This window comes from Eschrichtius robustus, chromosome 18, assembly GCF_028021215.1.
Source record: "Eschrichtius robustus isolate mEscRob2 chromosome 18, mEscRob2.pri, whole genome shotgun sequence".
NCBI lineage: Eukaryota > Metazoa > Chordata > Mammalia > Artiodactyla > Eschrichtiidae > Eschrichtius > Eschrichtius robustus.
In genome coordinates this window covers 52233699-52261265 of record NC_090841.1, presented here as the reverse complement: position 1 = coordinate 52261265, position 27567 = coordinate 52233699, and the positions used below count along the sequence as shown (strand labels likewise).

The 27567-nt window shown below is 36.4% G+C and overlaps 1 protein-coding gene across 11 annotated transcripts in view; it reads left to right on the top strand.

The window, feature by feature from the left end:
• MYCBP2 (MYC binding protein 2) overlaps positions 1-27567 on the top strand; it is a 277195-nt gene that overhangs the window by 216591 nt on the left and 33037 nt on the right. For all 11 annotated transcript variants that reach the window (XM_068527032.1, XM_068527035.1, XM_068527036.1 and 8 more), the window contains 10 exons: positions 12921-14564; positions 15512-15681; positions 16458-16702; positions 18684-18851; positions 20871-21028; positions 21993-22192; positions 23043-23192; positions 24487-24647; positions 25702-25858; positions 26028-26252. In XM_068527032.1, the coding sequence (XP_068383133.1) occupies positions 12921-14564; positions 15512-15681; positions 16458-16702; positions 18684-18851; positions 20871-21028; positions 21993-22192; positions 23043-23192; positions 24487-24647; positions 25702-25858; positions 26028-26252 (3278 nt within the window). The remainder of the gene's footprint in view (positions 1-12920; positions 14565-15511; positions 15682-16457; positions 16703-18683; positions 18852-20870; positions 21029-21992; positions 22193-23042; positions 23193-24486; positions 24648-25701; positions 25859-26027; positions 26253-27567) is intronic.

Below are 27567 nucleotides of genomic sequence, written 5' to 3'. Positions count from 1 at the left end.
AATACATCCTCATTTGAGATAATGTCTCCATTTTACAGTTAAGGAAACGGAGGCTTAAAGAGGATAAATGATATGCCCTAGAAACATACATAGTAAATGGTAGAGTCAGAACATGAGCCCAGTTCTCCTGACTACAAAGGAGGCCATGTTTTTAAATATCTAGCTTTGCCTACTAATAAATAATGTAAAAATCTGTTCTTTAATATATAGTGTTTAAATTTCTGTTTCCATTTGGTTCTAGCATCCAGAGTATTAGCTTTGTTTGGATTGGTTATTTTCCCCTTCATAGTTTAAGAATGTAGCGTGGTTTAAAAGGAAAAGGTTTCCTAAATACTGTAACCCAAGTTCCCAGCTAAGTAGATGACATACATAAAGTAGGGACATACATAAACTGCTCCACATGTCAACTTTATGAGCATTAGTAATCAGTATTTCTTTAGTTTTTTTTTTCCCCTGAAACATAGGGGTTTTTTTAAATTCATCTTTGGAATTGAAAATAATCTGGCACATTAAATTCATTTGGTAATTTTTTTAAGTTGCAAAATTATTTTATACATGCATACATACAAATTACTTCCACTGTTATTCTAGTAAAATAGAATAATTATAGAAATAAAAGTCACACATTTTCCTTGTCTTACCATATTTATATGTGTGCAAAGGCATGAGAGAGAAGAGAGATGTGTATATAAACTTTTCCTTTACTGTTCCATAATTTACTTTTTTTTTTTTTTTTTTTTTTTTTAAGATGAGAAATGGATATCCTCACATGCCACTCGTGTGACTGCCAACTGGTGCAGCCAATTTTAAATTTTTTTTTTAAATTTTATTTATGGCTGTGTTGGGTCTTCGTTTCTGTGCGAGGGCTTTCTCTAGTTGTGGCAAGCGGGGGCCACTCTTCATCGCTGTGCGCGGGCCTCTCACTGCCGCGGCCTGTCCTGTCGCGGAGCACAGGCTCCAGACGCGCAGGCTCAGTAGTTGTGGCTCACGGGCCCACCTGCTCTGCGGCATGTGGGATCTTCCCAGACCAGGGCTCGAACCCGTGTCCCCTGCATAGGCAGGCAGATTCTCAACCACTGCGCCACCAGGGAAGCCCATAATTTGCTTTTTTATTTCAAAAGAATTTATGTAGGTTTTAGAATTGGTAAGCAATTTGGCAGTAAGTTTCTAGTGGACTGAGGTGGGGAATGATATAGGTGCCCGCTTTCTTTTAAGAATACTACATTCTATATTTTCATTATCTTTCCTCATTTCTTTTGAAAGCATCATTTTATTTAAGTCCCGTATCCTCTGACAATATCTCACACATCATAAGCATTCAGGGAGTATTTATTGACTGTAAATGCCTAAGATGATCATTTCTTCAGTGTAAACTATGAGTTTAAGATCATGTATTTCTTGTTATCGTATGATTAATATTCCTGTATTTACTCAGAGTACATCTTCAAAAGAGAGGAAGAATACTTCAGTAGTAATTAAATTTAACTATAATGTGATGATGGGATATCTAATAATTCTGTTTATACTGATGGGATTTTACGAAAGATCCTTCAGCTGAAAAACTGTATTTCACGTGACTGTGTTTAATATAAACATTTTCTAGCTACTGTCCAAGGAGCTAAATAATTTGCTGTTATATTTTTTGTAGAAAAAAATGGTAAATAGAACATTAAGACAGTTTACGATTCTCCCAGAGATTTTAAATATGTAACATATAATATATATATCAAAGTATGTCGTACTTTCAAGCCCAGATATGAGAGCTCTAGGTTACTTTGCAACGAGTTTTTCTGTTATACCCATAATCACATTCTCAAATGAGACAATACTTTTGCTAAATGTGACAAAAGAGTCCACCTGAGTATCTGCATGCATGTTGGTTTGTGTTCAAGAATACTAACATATACTAAAGCACTGTGTTTACTTACTTAGCTTATAAAGCTGTAGTGATGGAAAGACGTTAAGCTCAAATTTCCTCTCCAGCCACTTATTTAGTTAAGTTACTTGATGCAGCTGAGCCCTTTTTACCTCATCCATAAAATGAGGTGCCTAATAAACGTTATCTGTTGATATTGATATTGCCTTTTGATGCAAACATTTAACATCTCTCATGCTCCAAGGAAAAGTGGAGGCAATCACAGTCTCAGAGAGAGCAGTCTATTCTCTGTGGAGTGAGTTGCAGGAAAGGCACAAATGAGGTTTCCTAGGTACTCTTCAGTACATTTTCACAGCTTAACTTCATTATTTGCTTTGAGATTAATTCTTCATATGGTAACACTGCATTCAGATGTTACTATGAGTATCAGTATAAAAGCCAGGTTTTTTTCTAAGACTTAGACTTCATTTTTATCCTGCATTATAATCCCAGCCCAGAATCTGTCTACTTATTTGCTTGCCTGGTGTGAGCTGTGGCATGGATGGAGCCCTTGACTTGGGAAGGAGACCTGTGTTTTAATCTCTGTTCTTCTCCCTCCAGTTAGTTTTGTGACACTAAGCTGATTTCTCAGACCCTTTTCCTCTTTATAATTTTTGTTAAGGAAAATTAAAGGATGATATCAACAAAGATTTCGTAAAATCAAATAGTCAAGTGCAGTAAAATTTTTCATACTTGAACCGATAGCATCTGTCACAATGGCCAATATATTTATTTCAGTTTGGGCTCTAACATCTCTAGCATCCCTACAAATCCTTGTCATTTCAGTCACGGGCCAGAATTTATCTTCACTCAGTGTCTCCATCTTCTCTGTGGTAGGAAAGCTTTGACCCATGTTCCCTTCCCTCTTCCTCAGCCCTCACTTCATCCTAGGAATTTAGACCACAGAGAACGCTGCTGTTGTTTATAAGACAGTGTGCCCGAGTGCATCTGTTTGCTTTCTCCTGACCAGATCTGACCTTTTGTCTCTCCCTTTGCTCCCATCTCCTTATTGGCTACTAAATTTATTCCACCCTTTATTACCATTTTTCTTCATATGGATCATTTATTCTTCCATCATCTATTTACCTGCGTTTGTTAAATGTCTAGTCTATGCTAGGCTATAGGGAGCAATAACGTAAAGAAAATATTATCACTGATCTTGAAGGGCTTTTGGAATACTGAGGAAGGCAGCCATGTTGAAAAAAATGATGGCATTATATTGAGTCTGGAGGAGCAATATTCACAGGATGCATTGGAAACATAGGAGGAAAAGCTGCTGACTCAGCTAGGAAAGGTTAGAGAAGGCATTAGACAAAGACGTGGCCCCTAATCAGAGTGTTGAAGGACTCATAGGAATTTATCAGGCAGCAGTGGGGGTGGGGAAGGAGGTTACAGGTGTATTTCCTCTCTAAGAATAGCATGAGCTAAGTTTTCGGGATCCATTGACTCAAAAATATTTATTGACCACCATCTCCATGTCAGGCACTCTTCTAAGTACTGGTCATGCAAAGAGTCCAGTTTGGGAGGCTTTCACAGTAATCCAGGTGAGATATGATGGTGGCTTTACCAGAGTAGTAGCCGAAGAGATGGTATTAAATCATGGAATACTGGATATATTTTGAAGGGGAATCAACAGGATTTGCCTAAAGATTGAATAAGCAATGAGAATACCAAAATAGTGGAGGGCAAATCTAAGATTTTTGCCTAGGCATTGGGAAGAATGTAATTTCCATTTAATATGGGGACTGTAGGAGAACTAGGTCTGGGGGGCAATAACAAAGGCTTAATTTTGGACATTATGTTGGTAAGCTACTGTTGCATAACACACCACCCCAAAACTTAATGACTTAAAACAAGCACTCTTTAGCTCACAATTCTGTGTGTTAGCAGAGTAGGCTGGGTTCAGCTGGGCAGTTGTTGTGATCTTGCCTGGGATCCTTCATGCATCTGTAGGTCAGCCAGGTATTTTTTCCTTGGGGATTGGCTGGCATGAAAAGGGTGACTAGGCCAAATATCTCTTGTCATTCAGTGGGCTAACCTGGGTTTGTTTGCATGGACATTGCAGGATTCTGCAAACACAAAAGCATGTACAGTCTTTTGAGGCTTAGGCTTGAAACTGACACAGCATCGCATATGCCATACTCTGTTGGTCAAAGCAAGACACTTATGTTCAAGGACGGAGACATGGACTTCACTTCTTGATTGGAGTTGCTGCAAAGGGGCATGGTACAGGGATAGGAATAATTGTCACCGTGTTTGCAAATGATCAGATACGTTAAATTTGAGGTTCCTTTTAAGTCCAGTGGAGATATCAAGTTGAGATCAATGTAAGACCCTGGAGTTCAAGGGAACTGTCTGGGAAGGACACATAAGTTGGGAGTTCACTGGCTTATAGCAGAATAATTTGAGAGTTGCCCTAAGGGTGGATTAAAGCAGCAGGAAAGTAGGTATAGGGAGAAAAGAGAAGAAGCCTAAAGACTGAGCCCTGGGGCACTTCAGGGAAGAGACTGACAAGTGGCCATAGAAATAGGAGGAAAACCAAGTCAGTGTGGTGTTTCTAGAAGCCAAGTGAAGAAAGTATTTCAAGGAAATAGTGACAGGCTGTATCAGATGTTGCTGATGGGTCAGGTAAAGTGAAGATTGAGAATGGACCATTGGATTTAGCAACGTGGAGGTCACTGATGATCTTGATGAGAGCAACTCTAGTCGGATGAGATGCCAAAGCTCGATTAGAGTGGGTTCAAGAGAAAGGGGGGAAGAGAAATTGGAGACAGTTACTATAGATAAATTTGTCAAGTTTTCCTGTAAAGGGAAGGAAAACACATAAAGTGAAACCAGGGCAGAGGATGTGAGATCTGGAGAGATTTTTGTTTGGTTTGGTTTTTAATGGGGAAAAGGTAACATCAGGGTTGTTTTTTAATGAGAATGATCCAATAGAGAGAAAAATTGCCGATGCAGGAGAGAGGGGAGGATTGCTGGAACAGTATTCATCCGTGGGAGAGGGGATGGGATGTAGCGCAAAGGGGAAAGGTTGGCCAAGTAGGAGCAGAAATAGGTGATCCATCGTAACAGGAGAGGAAAGAATGTGTAGTGTGTTAGCAGCTTGAGAATGTTGTCCATTTGTTTTATATTTTGTTTGTTTTCTCAGTAGAATAGGAAGCCATCATCAACTCAGAGTTAGCATGGGGAAAGTGTTGGTGGTTTGAGGAAAGAGAAGATGTGGTAATTGCTAACACGTGGCAGTCATTCACCACATAACAGGCACCGTTTTAACCACTTCAAATGAATCAACTCATTTGATTATGTTAGGAAACATGATTCACTTGAGAAACTTCAGTCGTTTGTAGCTTAGAGTGTTAAGTGTCCTAGTGGCGGTTTCTTACACTAGAGAGGGCGGGGCCACATCATGAAGGGTCTTGTAAGCCACTCTTAGTAGTTTAGACTTTATCCTGTGAGTCAAGTGAGTAAAATGGAGGGAGCAGATGAAGGCATATATAGTTCTGCAGAATTTTAAACAAAAAGAATGATATGATCAGTCTTACATTTGTGAAAGATAACTAAAAATATTATGAAAAAGGTTCTGGAGAAAGGGAGAGCGTTAGAGGCAGGGATTCCAGAGAAGAGCTGAGTAGGGCTTATACTAAGGTAAATTACAGTGGACGTACAGAAGAAGGAACAAGTTTAGAAACACGTAGGCAGTAAAATTGTACAGGACTTGCTAATCACAGTTGAAGGAGCCAGTCTAGAATGGCATCCAGTTTTCTGTCTTTGTTTTGAAAGATTATATGCTTACTTAATGCCAATACACAGAATAAAAAGCAGATTTTAAGAAAAAATGAGTTCAGTTGGGTAACTTAGCCTCCAGTAAGCTGTAATATAATTCGAATGTGGGAAACATACTTAGCATTTACGTAACTGAAGATGGCATTGTTGACTGACAATTTGAAAATACATCATTACAGATTTTCATCCATCTTCCTTTCTGCATTTGTATCATATGGATGAATGTTATATTCTAGTGAAAAGCTTATTTCTCTTTTAGCCTTAAGTTGGAAATTTTTAAGCTTAAGCTGTCATTCTTTTATAATTCATTTAGTATACTAACATTTATATAAGTAAATTTTAGTTTCTATTCTGTGTCTTAAGCTCTTTTTCTTCTAATACATTTAGTAGGATTCCACATTCTGTTAGTGTTTATACATATCTACATTTATGTGTGTATATATTTTTTAAGATATAGAAAGAAACCTAATTCTATAGATCCTTCACAAACAATGATAATAACATTTTGTCAAGTTTACAGTAGAATGACAGGAACAGTGTTTCTGACTTTCTTCACTCAATTTAAACCCTGGTAATTGTACATTTGCATTCTTCTCTGAATAGTACTACAGATATTTTGACAAATAGACTCTTAACACAGGCAGTAAATGGTTAAGCTTAACTTATAATTCAGATATTCTGGAAATTACTTATTTTAAAACTATTTATTTTAAAAAATATAAAAAACTAGTTTATTGGTTATTGAGGAGACAATATATAAACTATACCTTCAACCTGGCCAAAAGATGTGAGCAACCAAACAACATGCAGATAAGAAATAAGTACAATTAAGTATAAGTATTATTCCCACGTCTGTCTATTGATGTTTTGGAGGATTTAGAATAAGGTGATAGTGATGATAATTACGTACTCTAGCCAGCAGCTGCCTGGACTGACAGCTTTAAATGCAAATTCACTGGGTATAATCCGAAGAAAAGGAAAACACTTACTCGAAAAGATACAGGCACTCCAGTGTTCATAGCAGCATTGTTTATAATTGGCAAGGTATGGAAGCAACCTAAGTGCCATCAACAGATGAATGGATGAAGAAGATCATTACTTCATTGTTGACTCAAACCTGAAAGAGTGTACGCCCCTTTCTAAATCTCAGAACTGCAGTTTTGTGTACTGCCACCAGATGGTGACAGGTGCCTGGATTCTTCCAGTGTATTGTCCCAATAACAAGGTCAAGGTCCTGATACAGCAAAACCACAATTTGTCTTTGTCCAACTGAAATGAGAATGCTTTCCTTATTAAAAAGAAAAGTTATACTGTTTTATTATTATCCTTAGCCTAGGGAGTAATTTTTTTTAAAATACAATTTACAATGAGCTCAGAGTTTCTAAGACCAGAGAATGAATGAAGTACCCCAGGGAACTTGATACTCGGGATTTAAAACAAAGAAAACAAAGAATAAATGACATGTAAAGAACCGTATTGTTAATAAGGGGATACTTTATACCAAACAAACAACGTTGACTTCAAATGTGTACTGGAGGAAAAAATCCAGCTTTCTATATTGTTTTAAACATTATTCTCCTTAGTTAACTATATAATGACAAAAAAATCAAAATTCTACAGACATTAATAATTGATTGTTTTATCTATAAAGCAAGGTAAAAAGGAGCATGATTAATCTTCATCAGATGTCTAAAAGTTGATCAGTTTTTTCTTCTGTGCATAGATAGCAAAGTATCTCTTAAGGACTACTTACCTTTTTAAATTGAAAGATATAAATCTTTTAAAAAGTTAACTATTTCAAAGTATTTTAAACATGAGCTTGTGAAAATTAAATGTCTAGAACAAGTGTTGTGTGAAATCACAGCTTACTGTATTTAGGCATTTAACGGTAACCTTTTGTAGACTTTCAAAAGATGTTTCTTTCATCTTATTCACTCTGAATCATACCTAGGAATCCAGTCTCTTTAGGTTTTGTAGCATATTGGAAAGACTTCAAGGATGATTTGGCTTCAAAACTTTTTCCAGGAGTTTGTCCTTAAACCTCTAACATCTTATCTAATAAGTGTCCATGTAGTTTTGTACATTTATGTTACGGGTGCTTTTAATTAAGATAGTATTCTGATTTCCTGCTCCTGTGTCCTCCTGCTAAACCCAGTCTTCACAGATTTTAGTGACCAAGCTACGAGACTGTATCCTTACATTGGCAGTTTGAATCGTCCTTGAATTCCAATCAAAAGCTGGCACTCTCCTAACTGACATTTTCAGTGAGAGTTGCAGAGTAAGTATTATATGAGATTGAAATAGCATAAGACCTCATTTTGCAGTTCCTGGTGCCTCTGAGTTTTACACACTTTAAAAAGAAGAATGCTCAAAAATATTAAAATTTTAACATTTCTTTAACTTAGAGGAACATGACTTGTTGGCATGTGTCTGCATCCCTCCATCCACTCCTACCATTCTCTCTTGAACCAACTACAGGGGATGTTTGCAGTTGTCCTTATCCACGGAAATTGCTCTATTCAGTTTTTGACTTTTGTTTTGCTAAGTTCAACTGTCAGTTCTAAGATTTCATTTTACTTGCTCTGTTGGCAGTGTTTGACAGGATTGATCTTTCTCTTTTCCTTGAAACGCCTTCTTCCTTTGCTTGCTGGATATCATCTCCTACCTCAGCTGTTCATGTCCAGTCTCTTTTCTCCATCCTCCTCTATTCTGTATTCCCAGGACTGTCCCAGGGGTTTGGTCTCTTCTAGGCCTTGCTACCTAAGTTGTCTTATCCAGGCATGGAGTATTACCCAACATCTGCGTGCTTATGACTCTCAGGTTTATCACCGCTCCATCCAGGGTGTATTTGTTCATTGTCTCTCTCCTTTTACTGGAAGATAAGCTCCATAAGAGTAGGGACTTCATTTCTGTTCATCATTTTATGCTCAATTCCTAGGACAATGTCTGACACATAATACATACTCAGTACCTTATATGGCAGGATTCTTGGTTTTATGAATAGTTCATCTTTAATCTTGGCCATAATAATGAATCAGTCAACTATTACTTTTTCTGTTTTGAGAAAAGTGTGTGTTCATTTTTTTAATTTCAATAATATTAAGAAAGTTATCTCCTTATTACCTGAATTTATTTCAGCTCACTTGATTATATTTATTTTCATTGCCATGAGTTAAAATTTTAAATAGTGGATTTATTTTCAGATTTAGATAGAGATTTTTTTTTTAGCATACTGCTTTTGAAAGACCGCTTTAAAGGTTCTGTTAATTTTTTGAAAAAAGGTAATTTTTTTTAATTTTAAGTACTTCATTTTCTGCATGGTGAATCATTAATGTGTCTAACATTTTCAGTGACTTGTAAATCTTTTTTGCTTTGTTTGTGTTGTGAGACTTTTTATAAACAGAATTTGGTATCTCAGTAATATGATTGACAAAACAAACACTAAATATTAGGATTAGCACTAACATTTTTTACTAAGGATGGACTCAGAAAAGTAGTTGACCATAAATGTCAACTTGGGTCCATTCTGAGATACATACTGGAAAAATTATAGTCATGTGTCCATACAGAAAACCAGGTGACAATAGGTTAAACTGTAAGTAACATCTCTTTATCTCCCACTATTTACAAAAAAAAATTACTTATAAACTTTCATTTATAAGTAAGTGAGCACCAAATTAAAGAAAACTGAGTTAAAGAAATATTAGTCTGAAAAGAAATGCTCAAATTTGATTTATCAGTGCTATGAATGTTATTTAACTTTTAGCCTAACACATTTGGCGCTGTCGTTATTAGTCTAAATTAATTAATTTGACCTTTGTATTCAGTTTTTAATTTTAGAGAAATAATAAACTTGCTGGAAAATTTAGCAGAATATAAACTTTTTAATAAGTTAGTAGTCGCGCATACCATTTGAAATGCTTTGTTTCTGCTTGTGTTCTCTGCTAAATTTTTTTTCCATTGAATCTGTGCTGCTTCTTTGCCAATGTTTTCCACTGTAGAATCTCCATCTCGCAACCTTGCTTCTCGTGAGCGCATTTACAAAAATTATGGTGTAGCTGGGCCTGCCTCTGCTCTCTCATCTCTGTCTCACAAACTGAAGGGTGGGTATGCGTGCCTTCACGGATGGGCCATTCTTAATAAACCTAGGAGGTTTCAAGAAAGAAGTTTTAGTTCACCTCAGTCATTTTCATCTCATTCCATTTAAGGTTAAAGTTTATAATTTTATTTAAAATTTGATATTTTGGGGTAATTTGTGATATATCTGTTCAATATTGTATTGATTATCCTAATCGATATGCCTGTTTACTATCTGTAGGTTAAATAGAACTCTGGCTTAATTTCAAACCTATATGAGATCTTAAATAAAATAAGTATGTAGAAATAGATGCCTTTGGGGAATTGTAACACCATTATTACCAGAACAAGGTGGTATATGTGTAAGCCGTAAAGCACATTGTGATCTATAAGAATATAGTATCTCATGTGACAGGTTAGTCTTAGACTCATTTTTTCTGTTAGGTAATGTAAAAATCATTTTCCTGTTTTAGTTTTTTTATGAGAAACAGTTTGATAATTAAATTCTTTAGTTTACCTTAGTTTTCAGGGCTGTCCTGTCTGGCATGAGTCTTCCTTATAGTGTTTTCTTAGCTGCTTTGTTTTAATACTTTAAACTTAGAAATGTTTAAACTATTGACAATTGATAAAATGCCAGACGATTTTAAAATATGCTCTGGTCTTATAAAATACTGTAGATACCTAATCACATATTTTTGTCTTAGTGTAATAATGTTTAATTAAACTTTTAAAATCTTGTATTCCTAGAAATGAGTAAAACGGTTTTACATTTCTCCTTTGTACAGTTGACAGTGATACTATATAATATTGTAGTATAATTATAGAACCTGATCTCTGTACTATATAGTCTTGTGTAACCTGATATATAGTATATACTATGGCATATCATGTTACAGTAGAGTATTATATTACGATTATATTATATTATAGGGTGGTATTATATAACCTTTTATTTATAATTTTGGCATAAAAATATGCAGGTTATTAATGAGTACCTAATATTTAATATTTTCACTAATCTGTTTGAATGTACTAAATTTTTATCCTGTCCTGTATTATTTTTTCTTTAGAATCTTTTGAGATTAAAAAAAGTGTCCATTATTGCTTAAACTTACATACGATAAACATTAAACAAAATTAAGTGATGAATGTGAAAGTATTTATGATCTAAAGCTTTTTAACAAATTGTGTTGATATTTATTGATACTTAAAGCAGCCACGTGACCATTTTTAGTAATACTTACTGCATGCCTCAAAACTTTTGAAACCCAAATGAAGAAGATAAACATCAGTTAGTTAGTATGTGGGTTTACCACACTTAACTAACTTGACGTATTTGTTTTTTAAAAATATATGAAATATATTTTGGAAAAGTAAATTTTTTCAGCGGGATGTAATTGTAATCTGACATCTTGGGAAGAAATAATGGTGCATTATTTATGTGCCTAGACTCCAACAGGTATTCAGCTGTCACCACTTACAGATCTTAAAAAAATATTCACCATTACTTGAAGCATAGAAATAAGGTATACAGCTGCCCATACTCTCTGACCCTCTCTGTATAACAAACATTTTTGCTAGCATATGACAAGTGGTGTTCCTGATATTTGGAAGATTCAACTGTTTAGCCCGTCACAGTGGAGATTTCCTTTATGAGGAATTGTGCATCATTAATTACAAAGCAAACCTCTTTCAATTCACGAATTAATCTTGTAGAGAGAAGGGTGCCAAATATTAAAGATTTACTGCTTATTTGTCTAGATTCAGCATTATGTACGGTTCAGCTCATGAAATAAATGTGATGATGAAGGCATTTCCAGCTGTCAGAGTAATAACAAAAACTAGTGCTCCAGACATCAGTCACTCCAAATTAGTGGCAGGGACTAAGCTGATGCTTGATTCTACCAAATACAGTATATTGGTTTATAAACTCTGACCCTCACACAACAATGGCTCCTGTCGCCTCTGCCCTGTGGCCGTGGGAGCCATAAAAGTAAAAAGTGAGTTTTTAGAGAATCTGAAGATTTGTGACTAGCAGAAGGGAAAGAAACTAAGAAAATAGGAATTTGTTTGCTCATTTAACAAAAGCACTTACTATGCTGACCCATTCTTGACATGACCTCAGTGGAGAGTAGTAATGAGCAAAAATACCAGCCCTTGCAGGCCTTCCATGAGGAGGCAGATGCCATGGCAAAGCTCTCTTGACATTTAGATAACTAGGCTGTGACTCTACCCACACACATTGCAAGCAAGCCCCAAAACACGTTTCTACTTTATCCAAACTTGTTCATATCCCTTTAAAAAGGAGAAAGAAGGAACTACAGTGTAACCTGAGTCATCTCAATTTACTAAGTATCCCTTTTTCAAAAAATATAAATGCTTCTAGCAAGGTTTATGGATTTTCAGTTTTTCATGTCACTTGAATCACTTCAATCAGGTTGCTTTCCTCCTAACAGTGAACTAGTATCACTTGCACTGAGGGTAGAAGTTTTGATTTTAGGGAGGAAAGATAATCTTGAAGGTTGTACCACGGACTGACAGCAAAGACGACCTGGCTCTAATGCCTCAAAGGAAAAGCATGAAGTAGTAGGAAGGAGAGACACTGAACGAGGGCCAGGATGCCAAAAACAAGTGGTGCTCATGTAGAAACATCTAGTGCTTTGCCTAGGAAAGAGCGAGATTATTTTTCTTTGTATCCTTTTTTTTCCTGTTATTCTCCTGACTCCTTGTTGAAAGGCCCCAGAATTCAGACTTGTAATTCTAATTCTGAGGATCCCACCATTTTTCTTCTTCAAGCTCTGAGTTCTAACCAGCTAAGCTTATGAACTAAATAAGCTTTTAGAATATAACCTCTTTACAAATAACAGACTGCCTGCATTACATGTAATTAAATAATAGCTTTAGGGCATTCATACATTGATTATAAATTATTCTAATCCAAACATTAGAATATTAGAATTATAAAATGATGTAATAGAAATTTGACGAGAATTCCCCCTTTTTTCTTTATTCTTGAAGTATTTTTGTCTGTGACAAGCAATACAAATTTTTTTTAGCTATGTTTTTTTATTTCATTGTTTAGTGGCTAAATCATCAGTAAGTTATAATTATATTAACAAGTTTCACTATGAAATGGACCATACAGGTGACCGAGGAACTATCTCAACATCTTCTAGACCAGTCTGTACATCAGGAAAATCAGAACTGCCCTCCAAACACAGCAGAACACTTAAACCCGATGGACGTATGAGCCGGACTACTGCTGACCAGAAGAAGCAGAGGGGTACAGAAGGACTATCGGCTAGTGAATCTCTCATGTTGAAATCCGATGCTGCAAAGCTGAGGTCAGATTCTCACAGTAGGTCATTATCCCCCAACCATAACACCTTGCAGACACTGAAATCTGATGGGAAGATGTCTTCTAGCTTCAGAGCTGAATCCCCAGGACCAGGTTCTCGGTCGTCATCTCCTAAGCCAAAGACTCTCCCAGCCAGTAGGTCTAGCCCATCCGGTGCTAGCTCTGCACGCTCTTCCTCACCGCACGATAAAAGTCTACCTCAGAAGAGCACTGTTCCTGTTAAGACGAAACTTGATCCTCCTCGGGAACGTTCCAAATCAGACTCTTACACCCTCGATCCAGATACCCTCCGCAAGAAGAAAATGCCCCTCACAGAACCATTAAGGGGACGATCAACATCACCGAAACCAAAACCAGTACCAAAGGATTCTAAAGACTCCCCTGGATCCGAAAATAGAGCTCCTTCTCCCCACGTGGTACAAGAAAACCTCCACAGTGAGGTGGTTGAAGTCTGCACTTCAAGTACTTTAAAAACGAATAGCCTAACAGACAGCACCTGTGACGAAAGCAGTGAATTTAAGGGTGTGGATGAAGGTCCAAATAAAGTTCATTTCAGCATAGGAAAAGCACCACTGAAAGATGAACAGGAAACGAGAGCATCCCCCAAGACAAGTCGGAAATGTGCTAATAGGCACACCAGGCCCAAGAAGGAAAAATCTAGCTTTCTCTTCAAAGGAGATGGATCCAAACCTTTAGAGCCAGCCAAGCAAGCCATGTCCCCTTCCGTGGCTGAGTGTGCCAGAGCCGTCTTTGCCTCTTTCCTGTGGCACGAAGGCATAGTACATGATGCGATGGCTTGTTCTTCTTTCTTAAAATTTAATCCTGAACTTTCCAAAGAACATGCTCCTATAAGAAGTAGTTTAAGCAGCCAGCAGCCTACAGAAGAAAAGGAAACCAAATTAAAAAATAGACACTCATTGGAAATATCATCTGCACTGAATATGTTTAATATTGCACCTCATGGACCAGATATATCTAAAATGGGTAGTATCAACAAAAATAAGGTATTGTCTATGCTTAAGGAACCTCCTCTGCATGAAAAATGTGAAGACGGGAAAACTGAGGCCACTTTTGAAATGTCCATGCATCACCCAATGAAGTCTAAGTCTCCTCTTCCCCTGACTCTGCAACATTTAGTGGCTTTTTGGGAAGACATCTCTTTGGCTACTATCAAAGCAGCTTCCCAGAATATGATTTTTCCAAGTCCTGGTTCTTGTGCAGTCCTTAAAAAGAAGGAGTGTGAGAAAGAGAATAAAAAGGCCAAAAAAGAAAAAAAGAAAAAAGAAAAGACAGAAGTTCGGCCCAGAGGTAATTTGTTTGGTGAAATGGCCCAGCTGGCGGTAGGAGGACCAGAGAAAGATACCATCTGTGAGCTCTGTGGAGAGTCACATCCATACCCAGTGACCTACCACATGAGACAGGCTCACCCAGGTAAGTGATGTTATTGAATATATGTAAGTACTTTGTGTAGAAAAACAAATTAGGTCACTTTGACTTAAGCTGTTCCATGAATTATGTTAAAGTACAGGGAAACTTTTGCCCAGAATTTATAGTGTCTTACAATGTAATTTTTAAAGTGCTTTATCAGTACAGTATAGGGTTTATGAAAAATAGGTAAAGAAATCTAATAGTATGGTGGTAAGGCAATCTAGTACTATTTCATTTTAATGTATCACATTCTGAGATATTGTTAACTTTTTAAATATTTTATGTGTTACCCAAAAGATGCTGTTAAGGTGTCTCACACAGTAGAAATAAGGACATGTCCATACACACAGGAAAGGTCACAACATTAGGTCTCCTTTGATTGTATTGTTTTCCTGTTCAGAATTGCAAATTAGATTAGATTATACTGATTTCTTTGGGCATTTTCCTGTGGAAGAGATTAACTGTTTCATCAGAAGACAGTTTTATGTTTTAGGTAAATGTAACGATTTCTGTAACAATTAATATTCCAAAATTCACTTATTATGAATTTGGGTAAATGTTTTTCTCTTCCTACATATTACACTGCAACCTTTTGTAAAATACATGATTTGTAAAATATATTATTCTCACAGAGTATTTTATACCTAATACCTGTCTTCTCCAATTTTTTTAGCATACTTAAATAAATCTAAATGTACCCATATCTTAACATTTCTTTTCATCTGCCTGTATAGAGTATCGTCAGTATTTTAGTCATCGTTTAATTGATTACTTTTGGTTACACCTGCAATTTTGCTGATATAATTAACAGCCCAGGTCGGGGTTAGATATTTGCTTCAGTATTTTGCTTACTTTGAGAAGGAAAAGCTGTCATTTATGTACAGGTGGCAAGGAGCAGACTATTAAGGACACTTAAAGTGTTAAATTTTTATTTATGTTCTTACTTCAAGGTTGTGGCCGGTATGCTGGTGGACAAGGTTACAATAGCATTGGGCATTTTTGTGGAGGATGGGCTGGTAACTGTGGTGATGGTGGCATAGGGGGAAGCACGTGGTACCTGGTGTGTGATCGCTGTAGAGAAAAATACCTCCGTGAAAAACAGGCTGCTGCAAGGGAGAAGGTATTTTTATTTTGTTCTGGCTATACTGTTAGTGATAAGGATAAACCTTATAAAAATCTCTTTTTATGATCATATTATCAGACAACTCCACATAATTGATATTAAAGATCAGCCTTCATAACAGGAATAATATATAAATTTAATTTATGTACCAGGTCAGCTGTTTTTAATTACAAAAACAAATTATATCTTGGGATAACACAAAACAACTCTCCTGTAGCATATATACCTTATTGACAGATGTTTACTGCATAATTTTGTATTATTAATTTGTCTGCTATTCTACACATATATATAGCTTTCCCTCTTCACCTTTATCTCTCTTAGCTCTCTCTTTTTCTTTTTCCTTTTCTTTTTCTACTCTTCATCTCCTCTCTCTTTTTCTTAATCCCTAATTATGTTGAGGACTCATGGAAAGTCAGGATCATTCACACTAGTGACACACCTAGCTAAAAACATTTGCCAAATATACACACACACGCACGCACACACAGATTATTTACTCTTTTATTTAGATAACTACATTTAGATTTTACTACTTAGGTTTTTTAACTTTCCCAAGGAAAGAGAAAAATATAGTTTGCATTTGATATAAATTAGTTTTAATAAGTTCAGGAGAAGCATGAAGTGAATGTTGTTTTTGGGAATCACTATTATTATTTGAAAGCAGTTCTACAGTGTTTAATAATTTTTATTGGAAATTCGAAATATGTTAGGTTAAGAAATTTAAAATTTGAGTATAAGTAGGAAAAGATCCCTACAAATTTTCTTTCCAGGTCAAACAATCCAGGAGGAAGCCAATGCAAGTCAAGACTCCTCGGGCCTTGCCCACTATGGAAGCTCACCAAGTGATTAAAGCAAACGCCCTCTTCCTGCTGTCCCTGAGCAGTGCGGCCGAACCAAGCATTCTGTGTTACCATCCTACAAAGCCATTCCAGTCTCAACTTCCCAGCGTGAAAGAGGGCATTTCTGAGGATCTTCCGGTTAAAATGCCTTGTCTCTACCTGCAGACATTAGCTAGGTAATATAACTCGGCTGTTGTTTTTTTAAAATCACTTTGGATTAACAGCTACTGTTTAATATCATGCCCTGAATTTCCACACTACAGTACAGATTGTATACAGTTAAAGTGACCTCCAGGAATTTATTTTCTGAGTTGCCTTAACTCAGAAATATGACTGGTAGAGGTATAAACTTTAGAGTAGTAGGTATTTGAAAAAATATGTAAATACTATGTTGATTTGTATTATTAATACACAGTATGTCTTAGTAAGACTTCAGCTATCTTTTACTCTTTGCTAGGCAGACGTCAGTGTGTTAATAGTGGGAAATGCTAAAATGGAAATAAACTGATATTTGCTATCCAAAATCTTTCATTTTTCAAATTATTAATTCTGTTAGCATTTAAATGTTGGTTAGCTGAGTACCAGCTTTGTGTTACACTAAGATGAATATAATAAAATCCTGACTTCGTGTGCTCACACTCTGGTGGAGACAGATATGTAAAGGAAACATTTAAAATGTTACGTGAGGAGTACTTATGATAGAAGTGTGTATAGAATACTGTCATAGCGTAAAAGGTAGAGAGTACCTGAATCTTCCCAAGGAAATAAGGAAAGCTTTCCCAGAGGATATGACATTTTAGCCGTCTTGAAGGATAACTAGAAATCAATCAAGCAGGAAATGAGAGGAAAGCATTTCCTGACATAAAACACATATGTGAGGACACAAATGAAATAGCATTACACATTGAAGGAATACAGGCTTATTAAAGTATTGGTTACCAGGAGAAATATATGAAGAGTTGTTTCCCAAGACCAGGTAATGCGTGTGGCTCTGTAGCCCATGCTAAGGTTGGATTTTATCCCATAGAGGAAACAGTGGATAAAGAAGAATTTTAAACAAGGAAATGCGTGAACTGTTTTGCAGTTGGGAGATCACTCTGCTGCTAATGTGGAAACCCGATCAAAGGGCATAAGTGAAGATGGAGAGAAGCCTGTTAGCAGTGTACTGTTCTTCCTGTATTGGGCTTTGCTGGTGCAACCCATATGTTCATGCATTGTACACTGATACTCTAAAACAGCCTTTCATAAGCCAGATTCAGATTTTTTTCATCAGCAGACAAATGAAGATTTCTAGAAATTGCCTGCTGGCGTGGCTTACCAACCAACAGTTCCATTTTGAGAAGCAGAGTTATGTAGCTTTGTTTGTTTGTTTTTGTACTTATTATTCAATAAAATGAGTGGGAAACAAAAATGAAAATGTGAGACTAAGGACATTTGGGACTGCGGAGGAAATCATCAGGAATGCCAAGTACAGCAAGCCTTCAGCTTCAGTCACCTGTTTGCTGTACTTAGGCTAGTACCTCTCTGTTCCAGTTTGAAAGGATAGAATCAAATGGTAAAACATGTAAAAAATGCTGGCATACTCTAATTATGGATTTTATATTTTTAGCCCTTTGGGGAATAGGTATCCCTCTAACCCATGGAACATTTCACATATCTAATCTTTTTCAAACTTCACTCTTAAAAAAAACGGTCACCGCCTGTGCTTTAGTAGTCCATGCAAGAAATGTCATGAGCCTGAAGCAAGGCAGTGATGATGGGGAACAAGAAGGGGAATAGTGAGAGGGAACCTGGTATCCACAGGCCTAAGTGACTGGTCGTGGTCGAGGGCTGAGCCTGCTGTGACACCGAGATACTTTAGTGTAAGGCACCTGGATAGCTGGTGGGATCACTCACTAAAGCTAGAAGATGGAAACGTTCTAAAAAGGAAAGAAAATACATTCAGTTTTGGATTTGAAATGTTTATGGTACCAGGAATATCTGTGTGTAAAATTATCAGACTTTTATCTCCTTTCGCTTACATCTACAACTATTTTAATACTTTAATCCTCAGTTACAGACTTAATGGGTTGCTTTTACTTTTACGAAGGAGATGAAAAATAGAAAGTTATCTGTATTGCCATCATACTTTAAGTTATTGGGTTTGATTTGATGCAGGCATCATCATGAAAATTTTGTGGGTTATCAAGATGACAACCTATTCCAGGATGAGATGAGATACCTGCGTTCAACATCTGTACCTGCCCCGTACATATCAGTAACTCCTGATGCGAGTCCTAATGTATTTGAAGAGCCAGAGAGCAACATGAAGTCCATGCCACCCAGGTATTTGGGTTATTGTCTTTCTGTTGAGTCCAGTGTTTGGTGGAAGAAAGACTGTAAGCTAGAAGAGAATGCTCTAGAAGATCTTTCATACATACCTCCATCTCGGGAAGGAAGTTGTGTCAACTCTGCTAACTGTTAGAGCAGTAAGAAAATGCATGCATTCATGAATCAGGTAAGGTCCTTGATAGCAGAGGCAGATCCAGTTGGAGAGAAAAGATCAACTAGTGAAGTAATAAAGGATTCCATTTCCATTGTATATTATATCATTTAATGCTGTAGTAAATCAGACTAGAGGAAGGTCACTTTGAGGCAGTACTTAGAGAAGGTTTCATGGGAGAAGTAGCACTGAAAGTAGATCTTGAGCTTCTTGGATTATTACTTGCAGTGCTCCCCCCGGCCCCACCCTACCCCCTTATAGTATCAGAGTAAAGGGCTTCTTGAAAACTGAAGAGAAGCATATAAATATAATGCAGAAGGAAACAGTGTACCACTGAGAGTTTTTAGAGGAGGAATGGCATGGTACAAATGCAGGAATAGTCTCACAGTGTCAACTGAGAAGCTGAACATTTCAATCAAAGATTACAGCTGTGTGTGTGGAATTGGATGGTGTTGGCAATGGTTGTTAAAGACAGATGGGTAAAGGAAATATTTTGGAGGAAAAATCAGTGTGACTTGTTGAGTGACTGGATAATGAAAAGGATCAGTTTAGGATAGCATCAAGAGTTCAGGCATGAGTAACTGTGAACATGATGTCATTAGAAAGGAAACCTTTGGGTTTTCTTGTGTTGCTTGAGCTTCTTCACAAGCTTGATCAATTTTGTAAGAACAAGTCATTATTTTTTAGGTTGTACAACAATTTTTTACGTTGATAGATAAACTTCCTCTAAAAGCAGAAAAGATGTCTTGTGCTTTATAGTAACACCATATATACAGTGAATTAAATTAACATATCCCTATATTCTGGTCATTCTGGAGCCAAACAGCAGAAACTGACATCCAGAGGCACCTTTACTCCAGTTAGTTATGTACAACATTTATCATCTGTTCAAACAAGAATGTGCACACACTTAGGCAGTGAGGAAAGAAAATGACCAGGGAGTTAGCTAACACTTACTAGAAAGTATATAAGCTTTACTGAGGGACATAGGATTTTAAACCTGGCTTGAATGATGGAAAAGAAACAACTCTAGAACTCAGGGTGAGAGCAAAAATAGCCCAACATGGAATGAGGTGACAGAGAAAAGAATACATTGAAAAGAATAGTTTATAAATTTGCCTTAGAAAGTGAAGAAAGGTATTTCTCTTTTTTATAAAATGTCTCAATAAAGGAAATTATATAACCATCTTAATACTTTTTCAAGTGTTTTTGAATGCTGCTATAGTAAATAGAAAATTGTTGGTTTCCTAAAGCCCGCCTGAAAACCATTGAGTTCTCATATGGACGTAAGTATAATATAACTGACACTGGAATTTAGTTTGTCACCTCTCAGTACACTTTGGTGCAGCCATGGTCCGGACAGGGCTTTGGGCGGCACCCCCAAAGAATGAGAAACCTCACAGAACACTCAGCACCAAAGGAAAATTGCGTCCTTTCACTTTCCATTTTATTAGGTCTCTGTAGGTACATATCCATTTTCTTTCTATTCAGTGCTGTTATGAATATATCTGCCTGATTTTCCTGAATATCATGACACATGTCTTCCACCACGGTGCTTTTGATTCTGAAAGGAGCTTAGAACATTTGAAGCCGTTTCTTCTTTTTCATTTGAAATGCAAAGTAGATTTAAGAAAACTAAAAGTTTTAAGATGCAGTTCTGAAATCAGTCAAAATGTGGCTACATTTGGAAAGATCAAATTATGATTTAAAGAGAGATTGTCAAGTTGGCTTTGAATTTGTATTCTTCCACATGAAATACAGGTTCCCGTATTTGACTACACTATTAAAAACTAAATAAATATAGTATCACGTCATTCACTTTTTCTCTTGAGTTTTTATCTGTCATCTTGTTCTATCTGCAGTTTGGAAACCAGTCCCATAACTGATACTGATCTTGCCAAGAGAACTGTCTTCCAAAGATCGTACTCAGTTGTTGCTTCTGAATATGATAAACAACACTCCATTTTACCTGCACGAGTTAAAGCCATTCCTAGAAGAAGAGTTAACAGTGGAGACACTGGTAAGTATAAAGATAAAAAAGAAGATTGAGTGATCCAAGTGGTTTTATTTGTAGATATTTTTTAAAATCTAAGTTTTGAAGGCAGAGGAATGGATTAATTTTAAATTGTGGTAGACATTCCTTTTATGTGACTTAGCCATAAATGTGCCTCTCTGAATTTCACATCTCAGTTGGAAGAGACACCCAGAGATCATCCAGTGTTATTTAAGAATAACTTGACCTTTAAAGTGCATTACTTGTTAGATATCTAAGCCAAATATTACTACCGTTCTCCCTTCCACTAAGCTTCAGTAAACCAGCAGTTCCAATGACTTAACACTTTCACAGGGATCTTCCCACTCGCAGTAGAAGCTTATAACTCCTGTAGCTACTACCACTCAAATAGACAATAAAAACTGGGGATATGGCTAGCTCTTAATCAGTAAAAATGTTAGATAAGCTGGACCGATTGGTATCAACAGCCTCAAACTGGGGCTGATTGATTCTGTCTCAAGAATAAAGAAACTCAAGAAAAAAAAAGATAATATGTTAATGATTTATCAGGCCGACCACTTACTAAATGAAGATCTGACCTAATATTTATAAGTAAATGATTATGTATCTTATCGAAGATCTTCAAGGAAAATATTATTGAGGATAAATCAAATATTAATGATTTATAGGTTCATTCAACAAGTATTTTTGAGCTCTTATTGAGGTACCATTTGTTATAAAGCAGTCCTGTAGAAAATGATGGGGGTAAGACGTAGATTCCATTCAGGGAGAAAATAAATCACTTTGTGTGTAGTGTTTTAGGAAGCATGGACTTTAGATTCAGACCTGCAAAAATAAAAACAAACTGCAAAGACTCTAAAGTGAATAAGCTAGATACTATTCATTAATATCGTCTTAAATACATTAATCATATGTATTACCTATAAAAATTAATAATTTTCTTTTTTTTTTTTTTTTTTCCTTTAAATAGAAGTCGGTTCTTCCCTCTTGAGACATCCATCTCCTGAGCTTTCCCGGCTAATCTCAGCCCACAGCTCTCTTTCCAAAGGAGAACGAAATTTCCAGTGGCCAGTTTTAGCCTTTGTTATACAGCATCATGATCTGGAAGGTCTTGAAATAGCAATGAAACAGGCCTTAAGGAAATCTGCTTGTCGAGTTTTTGCTATGGAGGTAAGAATACATTAATAGGATTATTGATTCATTCATCATACAATTCATGTGATGATTCTATTTCATGATGTCACTTTTCTACCAAACAGAAATTGTGACAAATTAAGAGACTTCAGTGAATAGAAAATATCGTGTTCGCAACAAAATTAAACTCAAGTTTATGAATATAAATGAATTTAGAGTTTCATAGTTAAGCGCTCTAGAAAACTTTATTTCTGCATTGCTTCATTATTTGAATCCTGATAATATCTTTTTAAAAAAGCTTTTTGTAATCACAGAGTCTTTTCAGTTAGAATAATCCTGCAAAGGGGATGAAAAGTGGGCTTTTGAGTTGTAAATTTAACAGTAATACCTTATCTGAGTCTCTGGAAATGGATTGCTATATATCATAGACTTGTATATAATAAATTTTTTTTCTTTATCGTGGGTAGGAGGTAACCTGCCATTTCATCAGTGGGAGCAATATGAGTATATTTAAGTAAATGGTAGCTTGTGTAGAACTTAAGAAACATTCTGTGTTGATCCTGAATGCAAGTTGGAAAAAAAATGTGCATGGGTAAATTAATATGAAGACAAATATTTGAAATAAAAAGTATTTTGGGAAAGTATTTTGGTATTGCATTTCATAGGTATTATTTTCCCTATTATTATTAATTTTTTAATTAGGCCCAAAATTATTGACTGTGTAAGTTCAGTCTACTTCCAGTGAAATGAAGATCAGACTTCCTCGTATCTTTCCTTAAAAGACTTAGTCCAGGAAGATTCTTTGTTTCCGAATAAGAAAAGTCCTGCTATGTTCACTCGTATATTTTCTTTTTATCTTGGACTTATTTAACCATCATTTATTCAGGCTTTCAACTGGCTTCTGTGTAATGTCATCCAAACAACTTCTCTCCATGATATTCTGTGGCATTTTGTGGCGTCACTGACTCCTGCTCCAGTGGAACCAGAAGAAGAAGAGGATGAGGAAAATAAAACAAACAAAGAAAATGCAGAACAAGTAAGTGAGGTTCTTGGTTTTTTAATTGTCCATATTTTTATAGAAGAGTAGAACTACTTTCAGATAATGCAATAATTTTCATGAGGTCATTCACAGATTATATAACCTAACGGCAGGAATAAAATTTCAGTGCCATGAGCAACATATTAACTATGCTGAGTGAAAGTTTTCTGTCTCCAAAAATGCTGTCAGTCAATTCTGATTTCTCACTAGCCATCACTGTCTCGAAGCAATCAACTGCAAGATAAACACTATCACAGTGCAGTATAAGACAGATAAACAGGGCAACATTATTACAGAGAAGATCAGTCTACTTTACAACATTACTGTAAGGTACAGAGAGTGAAAATGATACTGTGTAGGGACATGAAATTCAAAACTCTTTGGCTAGAAGGGACTTGTATTTTATAGGAGGCAGCCTGCATCATGGAAAAGCATTGAACTTGGACCCTGGAAGCCTGGATTCCAGCCCCATTTCCACCTCTGTAGCTGTGACTTGTGGGCCACATTTCTATTTCTAGAATAAAAAAAGTAGAGGACTAAATCCTCCATTTAAAAGACTGTCAGAATAGGCAGAAAAAAACAAAAGCTAGATACTGTTTATAAGCATCACATCTAAAACACAAGGATAGAGGAAGATTAAAAGTAGAAAAAGATATACTGGGTAAATACCAACCAAAATTAGGTTGCTACAGCTAGTTTAACATCAGAAAACAACAGACTTCAAGACATAATTATCAGTAGGGGTAAAGAGGCTTTCTACAAAATGATGAGTAGTTCTGTGTAGTTAATGTATGTTTGTAGTTAATAATATAGCCTTTAAAGAAGTAAAAATCAACAGAGCTGCAAGGAAAAACAGAAAAAATAATCCACAATTACAGTGTGAGATTATCACACATTCATGAGAGCTGTCTGTTCCTGTGTAACAAACCACCCCAAAACCCAGTGGATGAAAACACTTGCTTATTGGCTTACAGCTCTGTGGATCAGCAGTTTGGGTGAGGCTCAGCTGAAGGGAACGGCTCATTTCTGCTAGTAGATTAGTGAGCACACTGGAATTGATACTCATATGCGGCATTTATTTGTTTGGTGATTTTATTTATAGGTGACCTTATCACTTTTTCATTTAAAATAATACAGACGTAATTAGTTAATCTTAATGGATGTCTTGGGTATGGTTTGATTTTGTTTACATTTCTGTTACATGAGTATCCTTAAAGTACACATTTTTTTGTGTGGGGAAAATTCCTTCCAGCAGACAAATGGATCACCTTGCTTTCAATTTCTGTCTTAGGAGAAAGATACAAGAGTATGTGAACATCCGCTCTCGGATATAGTGATTGCAGGGGAAGCTGCTCATCCTTTACCACATACATTTCACCGCTTACTTCAAACCATCTCTGATCTTATGATGTCTCTCCCCAGTGGCAGTTCATTACAGCAAATGGCCCTGAGGTAATCTCATATCTAAGTATTGTAGGTACCCTGGAAAAGGGATTTTGTGGAGTAGTCAAAGCACAAAATGCTTGAAAGACCTCTTTAAATAGTAAGATAGAAAGAATATCTGCATTATGTGAATGGTGCCTCCCTCATGACTGTCATAATTTAGAATTGTCCTTCTTCTTAGTTCATGCCTGTTGGCCCCTCTGTAAAATGTGGATAATATACTACTTAGTCCTCTAAATTATCAGTCTGTAGCAGTCTTCCTCACTTTCCCCTCTCTTCTACCCGAAATCACGTGTCTCAGTGCTACGCAACAGTAGAGTCTTAAATGTCACCAAAAGGGAGAGGGAATGAAATCTCAAAAACAGAAATCAAAATAGGATTTTGAATTGAAAAGAGTATCAAGAGAAATAGAGCCTAGTCATATGCAGCCAACCCTAAAACTACCTTGAAGAGCATCGCCTCCTTTAAGTCCAAACCTGCTGAGATTCAGCATTACTTTTACATTGTGGACCTTGTCATTAGAGCCATGTACTAGGCTACACATATAAATAAATCCTCCACTGATTTTTATAAGAAATAGGTTGAAGGAGTGATTTTGGCCACCCACATCCCTAACGATAAGACCAGCAGAGAGGAGATTTTGTTTCCTCCTCGCAAGATTTTTGAAGTACAAAGTGTGTTATACTCTGATGGATTAGTACAGAATTGTAAGACTAATACATTTAAGAGGCTCTTAGAGTTGGGGTAACACTTGTCTACAAAACTGATTTATTACCTTTTTTGCTTCTGTAGCCTTGACCTTCATGTATCCAGTTTGAAAACGGGTGAACTTTCCTTAGAATTTATATTGTTCGAAAGAAATGACCTTTATTTCTCAAAATAAATAAATAAATAAATAAAAGCCAGTAGAAATAATTTTGTTTCTTGAATTTTTAAAATTTGTATTTTTTGTACCTAGAGCATTAAGATTTCTTGAAATATTAGCTGTAGAGTGCTTTTTTCCAGGAATTCCTTAGCGGTTCCCGAAAAAGAATTTTTTAATGTATTACTTATGCCTTTTTAGATGCTGGAGTCTGAAATTCAAGCAATCTGATCACCAGTTCCTCCATCAGAGCAACGTCTTTCATCACATTAACAATATTTTGTCAAAATCAGATGATGGAGACAGTGAGGAGAGTTTCAGCATCAGCATACAGTCTGGCTTTGAAGCTATGAGTCAGGTCAGTCATTTAGCACTGTTAATACTCAACAATGTATTGAAGGAGAAACCGAAAATTACTTCTGAATAATTTGATTCTTACTGCTATTTCTTATCTCATGTCTGTTCGTTTTATTATCATGGGAGATGTCCATTTGAGTGTTATAATTATGTATATTTGTTTCTGGTAGGAATTATGCATTGTAATGTGCTTAAAGGACTTAACCAGCATTGTTGACATAAAAACTTCTAGCCGACCTGCCATGATTGGCAGTTTGACAGATGGTTCCACAGAAACCTTCTGGGAATCAGGAGATGAGGATAAAAACAAAACTAAGAATGTCACCATCAACTGTGTGAAAGGAATCAATGCCCGCTATGTATCTGTTCATGTGGACAATTCCCGAGATCTTGGGGTAAGAAAGGAAACTTAATTTGTGGTTCGTTAGTTCTTTTCAGACCTTTATTTATCATGCAGTCTCATTTCTGAGTTTTAGCAAAAAGATTTTCATCTGGAATTCACCAACCAAACTATATTGTTATAGTTCTAAAATAAATCTTAAGTCTAAAAACAGGTTGATATGACTGGGAGCACTGTGGAATACCAATTCTAAGCCAAGGTCTGATTACGAATATACCATGGCTATAGCTAAGCAATATAAATATCTATTTCATGATTTTTTTACCTCCATGCCCCTGTTCAAGCTATTTCCTTGGCCTGGAAGTCCTCTCCTTAAACTCTGCTTTTCATATCCTTCCCAAATCTAAGACCCGATAGACAAATCCTCTCCCAGTACCTCATCTATAAAGATTACTCTTTCTCTCCTCTGGGTTCTTTTTTATATTACTCTGATGTCACTTAATACACTTTAACTGATAGTGTAATTAGCTTTCAGTTGTTAATCCTCACCCCCGGCCATCATGAGGGAATTGGGGGAAGTTCCTGGACTAACCTAAGTCATCATACTTTACATTCTCCCTAGCTCTAGCCTGTCTACATGTTTCCACTGAATTGAGCACTCTTCTACAAAAAGCACTGAACAGGAAAAAGCATCCTATTTACTTGAGTGTTCAGAGCCGAGAAAAAAGTAGCACCAGCTACCAAACTCCCACGCTTTTACCCCATTCCTGGGGAAGAATACTTCTTGGGATTTTTTTCCCTCTGAATGGAAGTGGCTTGCTAGCAGATATAGTATTAATAAGTCCCCTTGGGCCATTGCCAAGCTGCTCTGGTCCCATTTGTGTGTTTCCTTTCCCAGGGACAGCCAAAGTGATGGGCTTGGGTCTCCTGTGTGGGGAACGCCAACCACAGAAGTTCAGTGTGCAGTCAGAGCACTCCTTGCCGTCCACAGTCACCCCAGCTTCTGTCCATCAGCTCAGATTGAATAAGGAATAAAGGCTTAGCTAGTATATCACTAGCTTACCTCCTCTTGAGACCCAGCAGTTCAGTTGGTACAACTACTTTATCTTACTTGAAAGTCAAGCATAACAAATCAAAACATTTTTCTGTCAGGAACTCACTGCTCAGTACAGTGTTATCTTTGATTCATGTTGTAAGCTAGGACACACTTTCCCTCAAAACAATGGTTGCACTCAATTTGACATTTTTGTCTTTTATGAGAGATAATCATGATAATATTCATTTTTAAAAGCCCCAGTATGTATGCTGACATCAGCTTTTCTTTTAGGAAACCTCCTCTAATTTCTATGCATCATTAAGACTTACATACC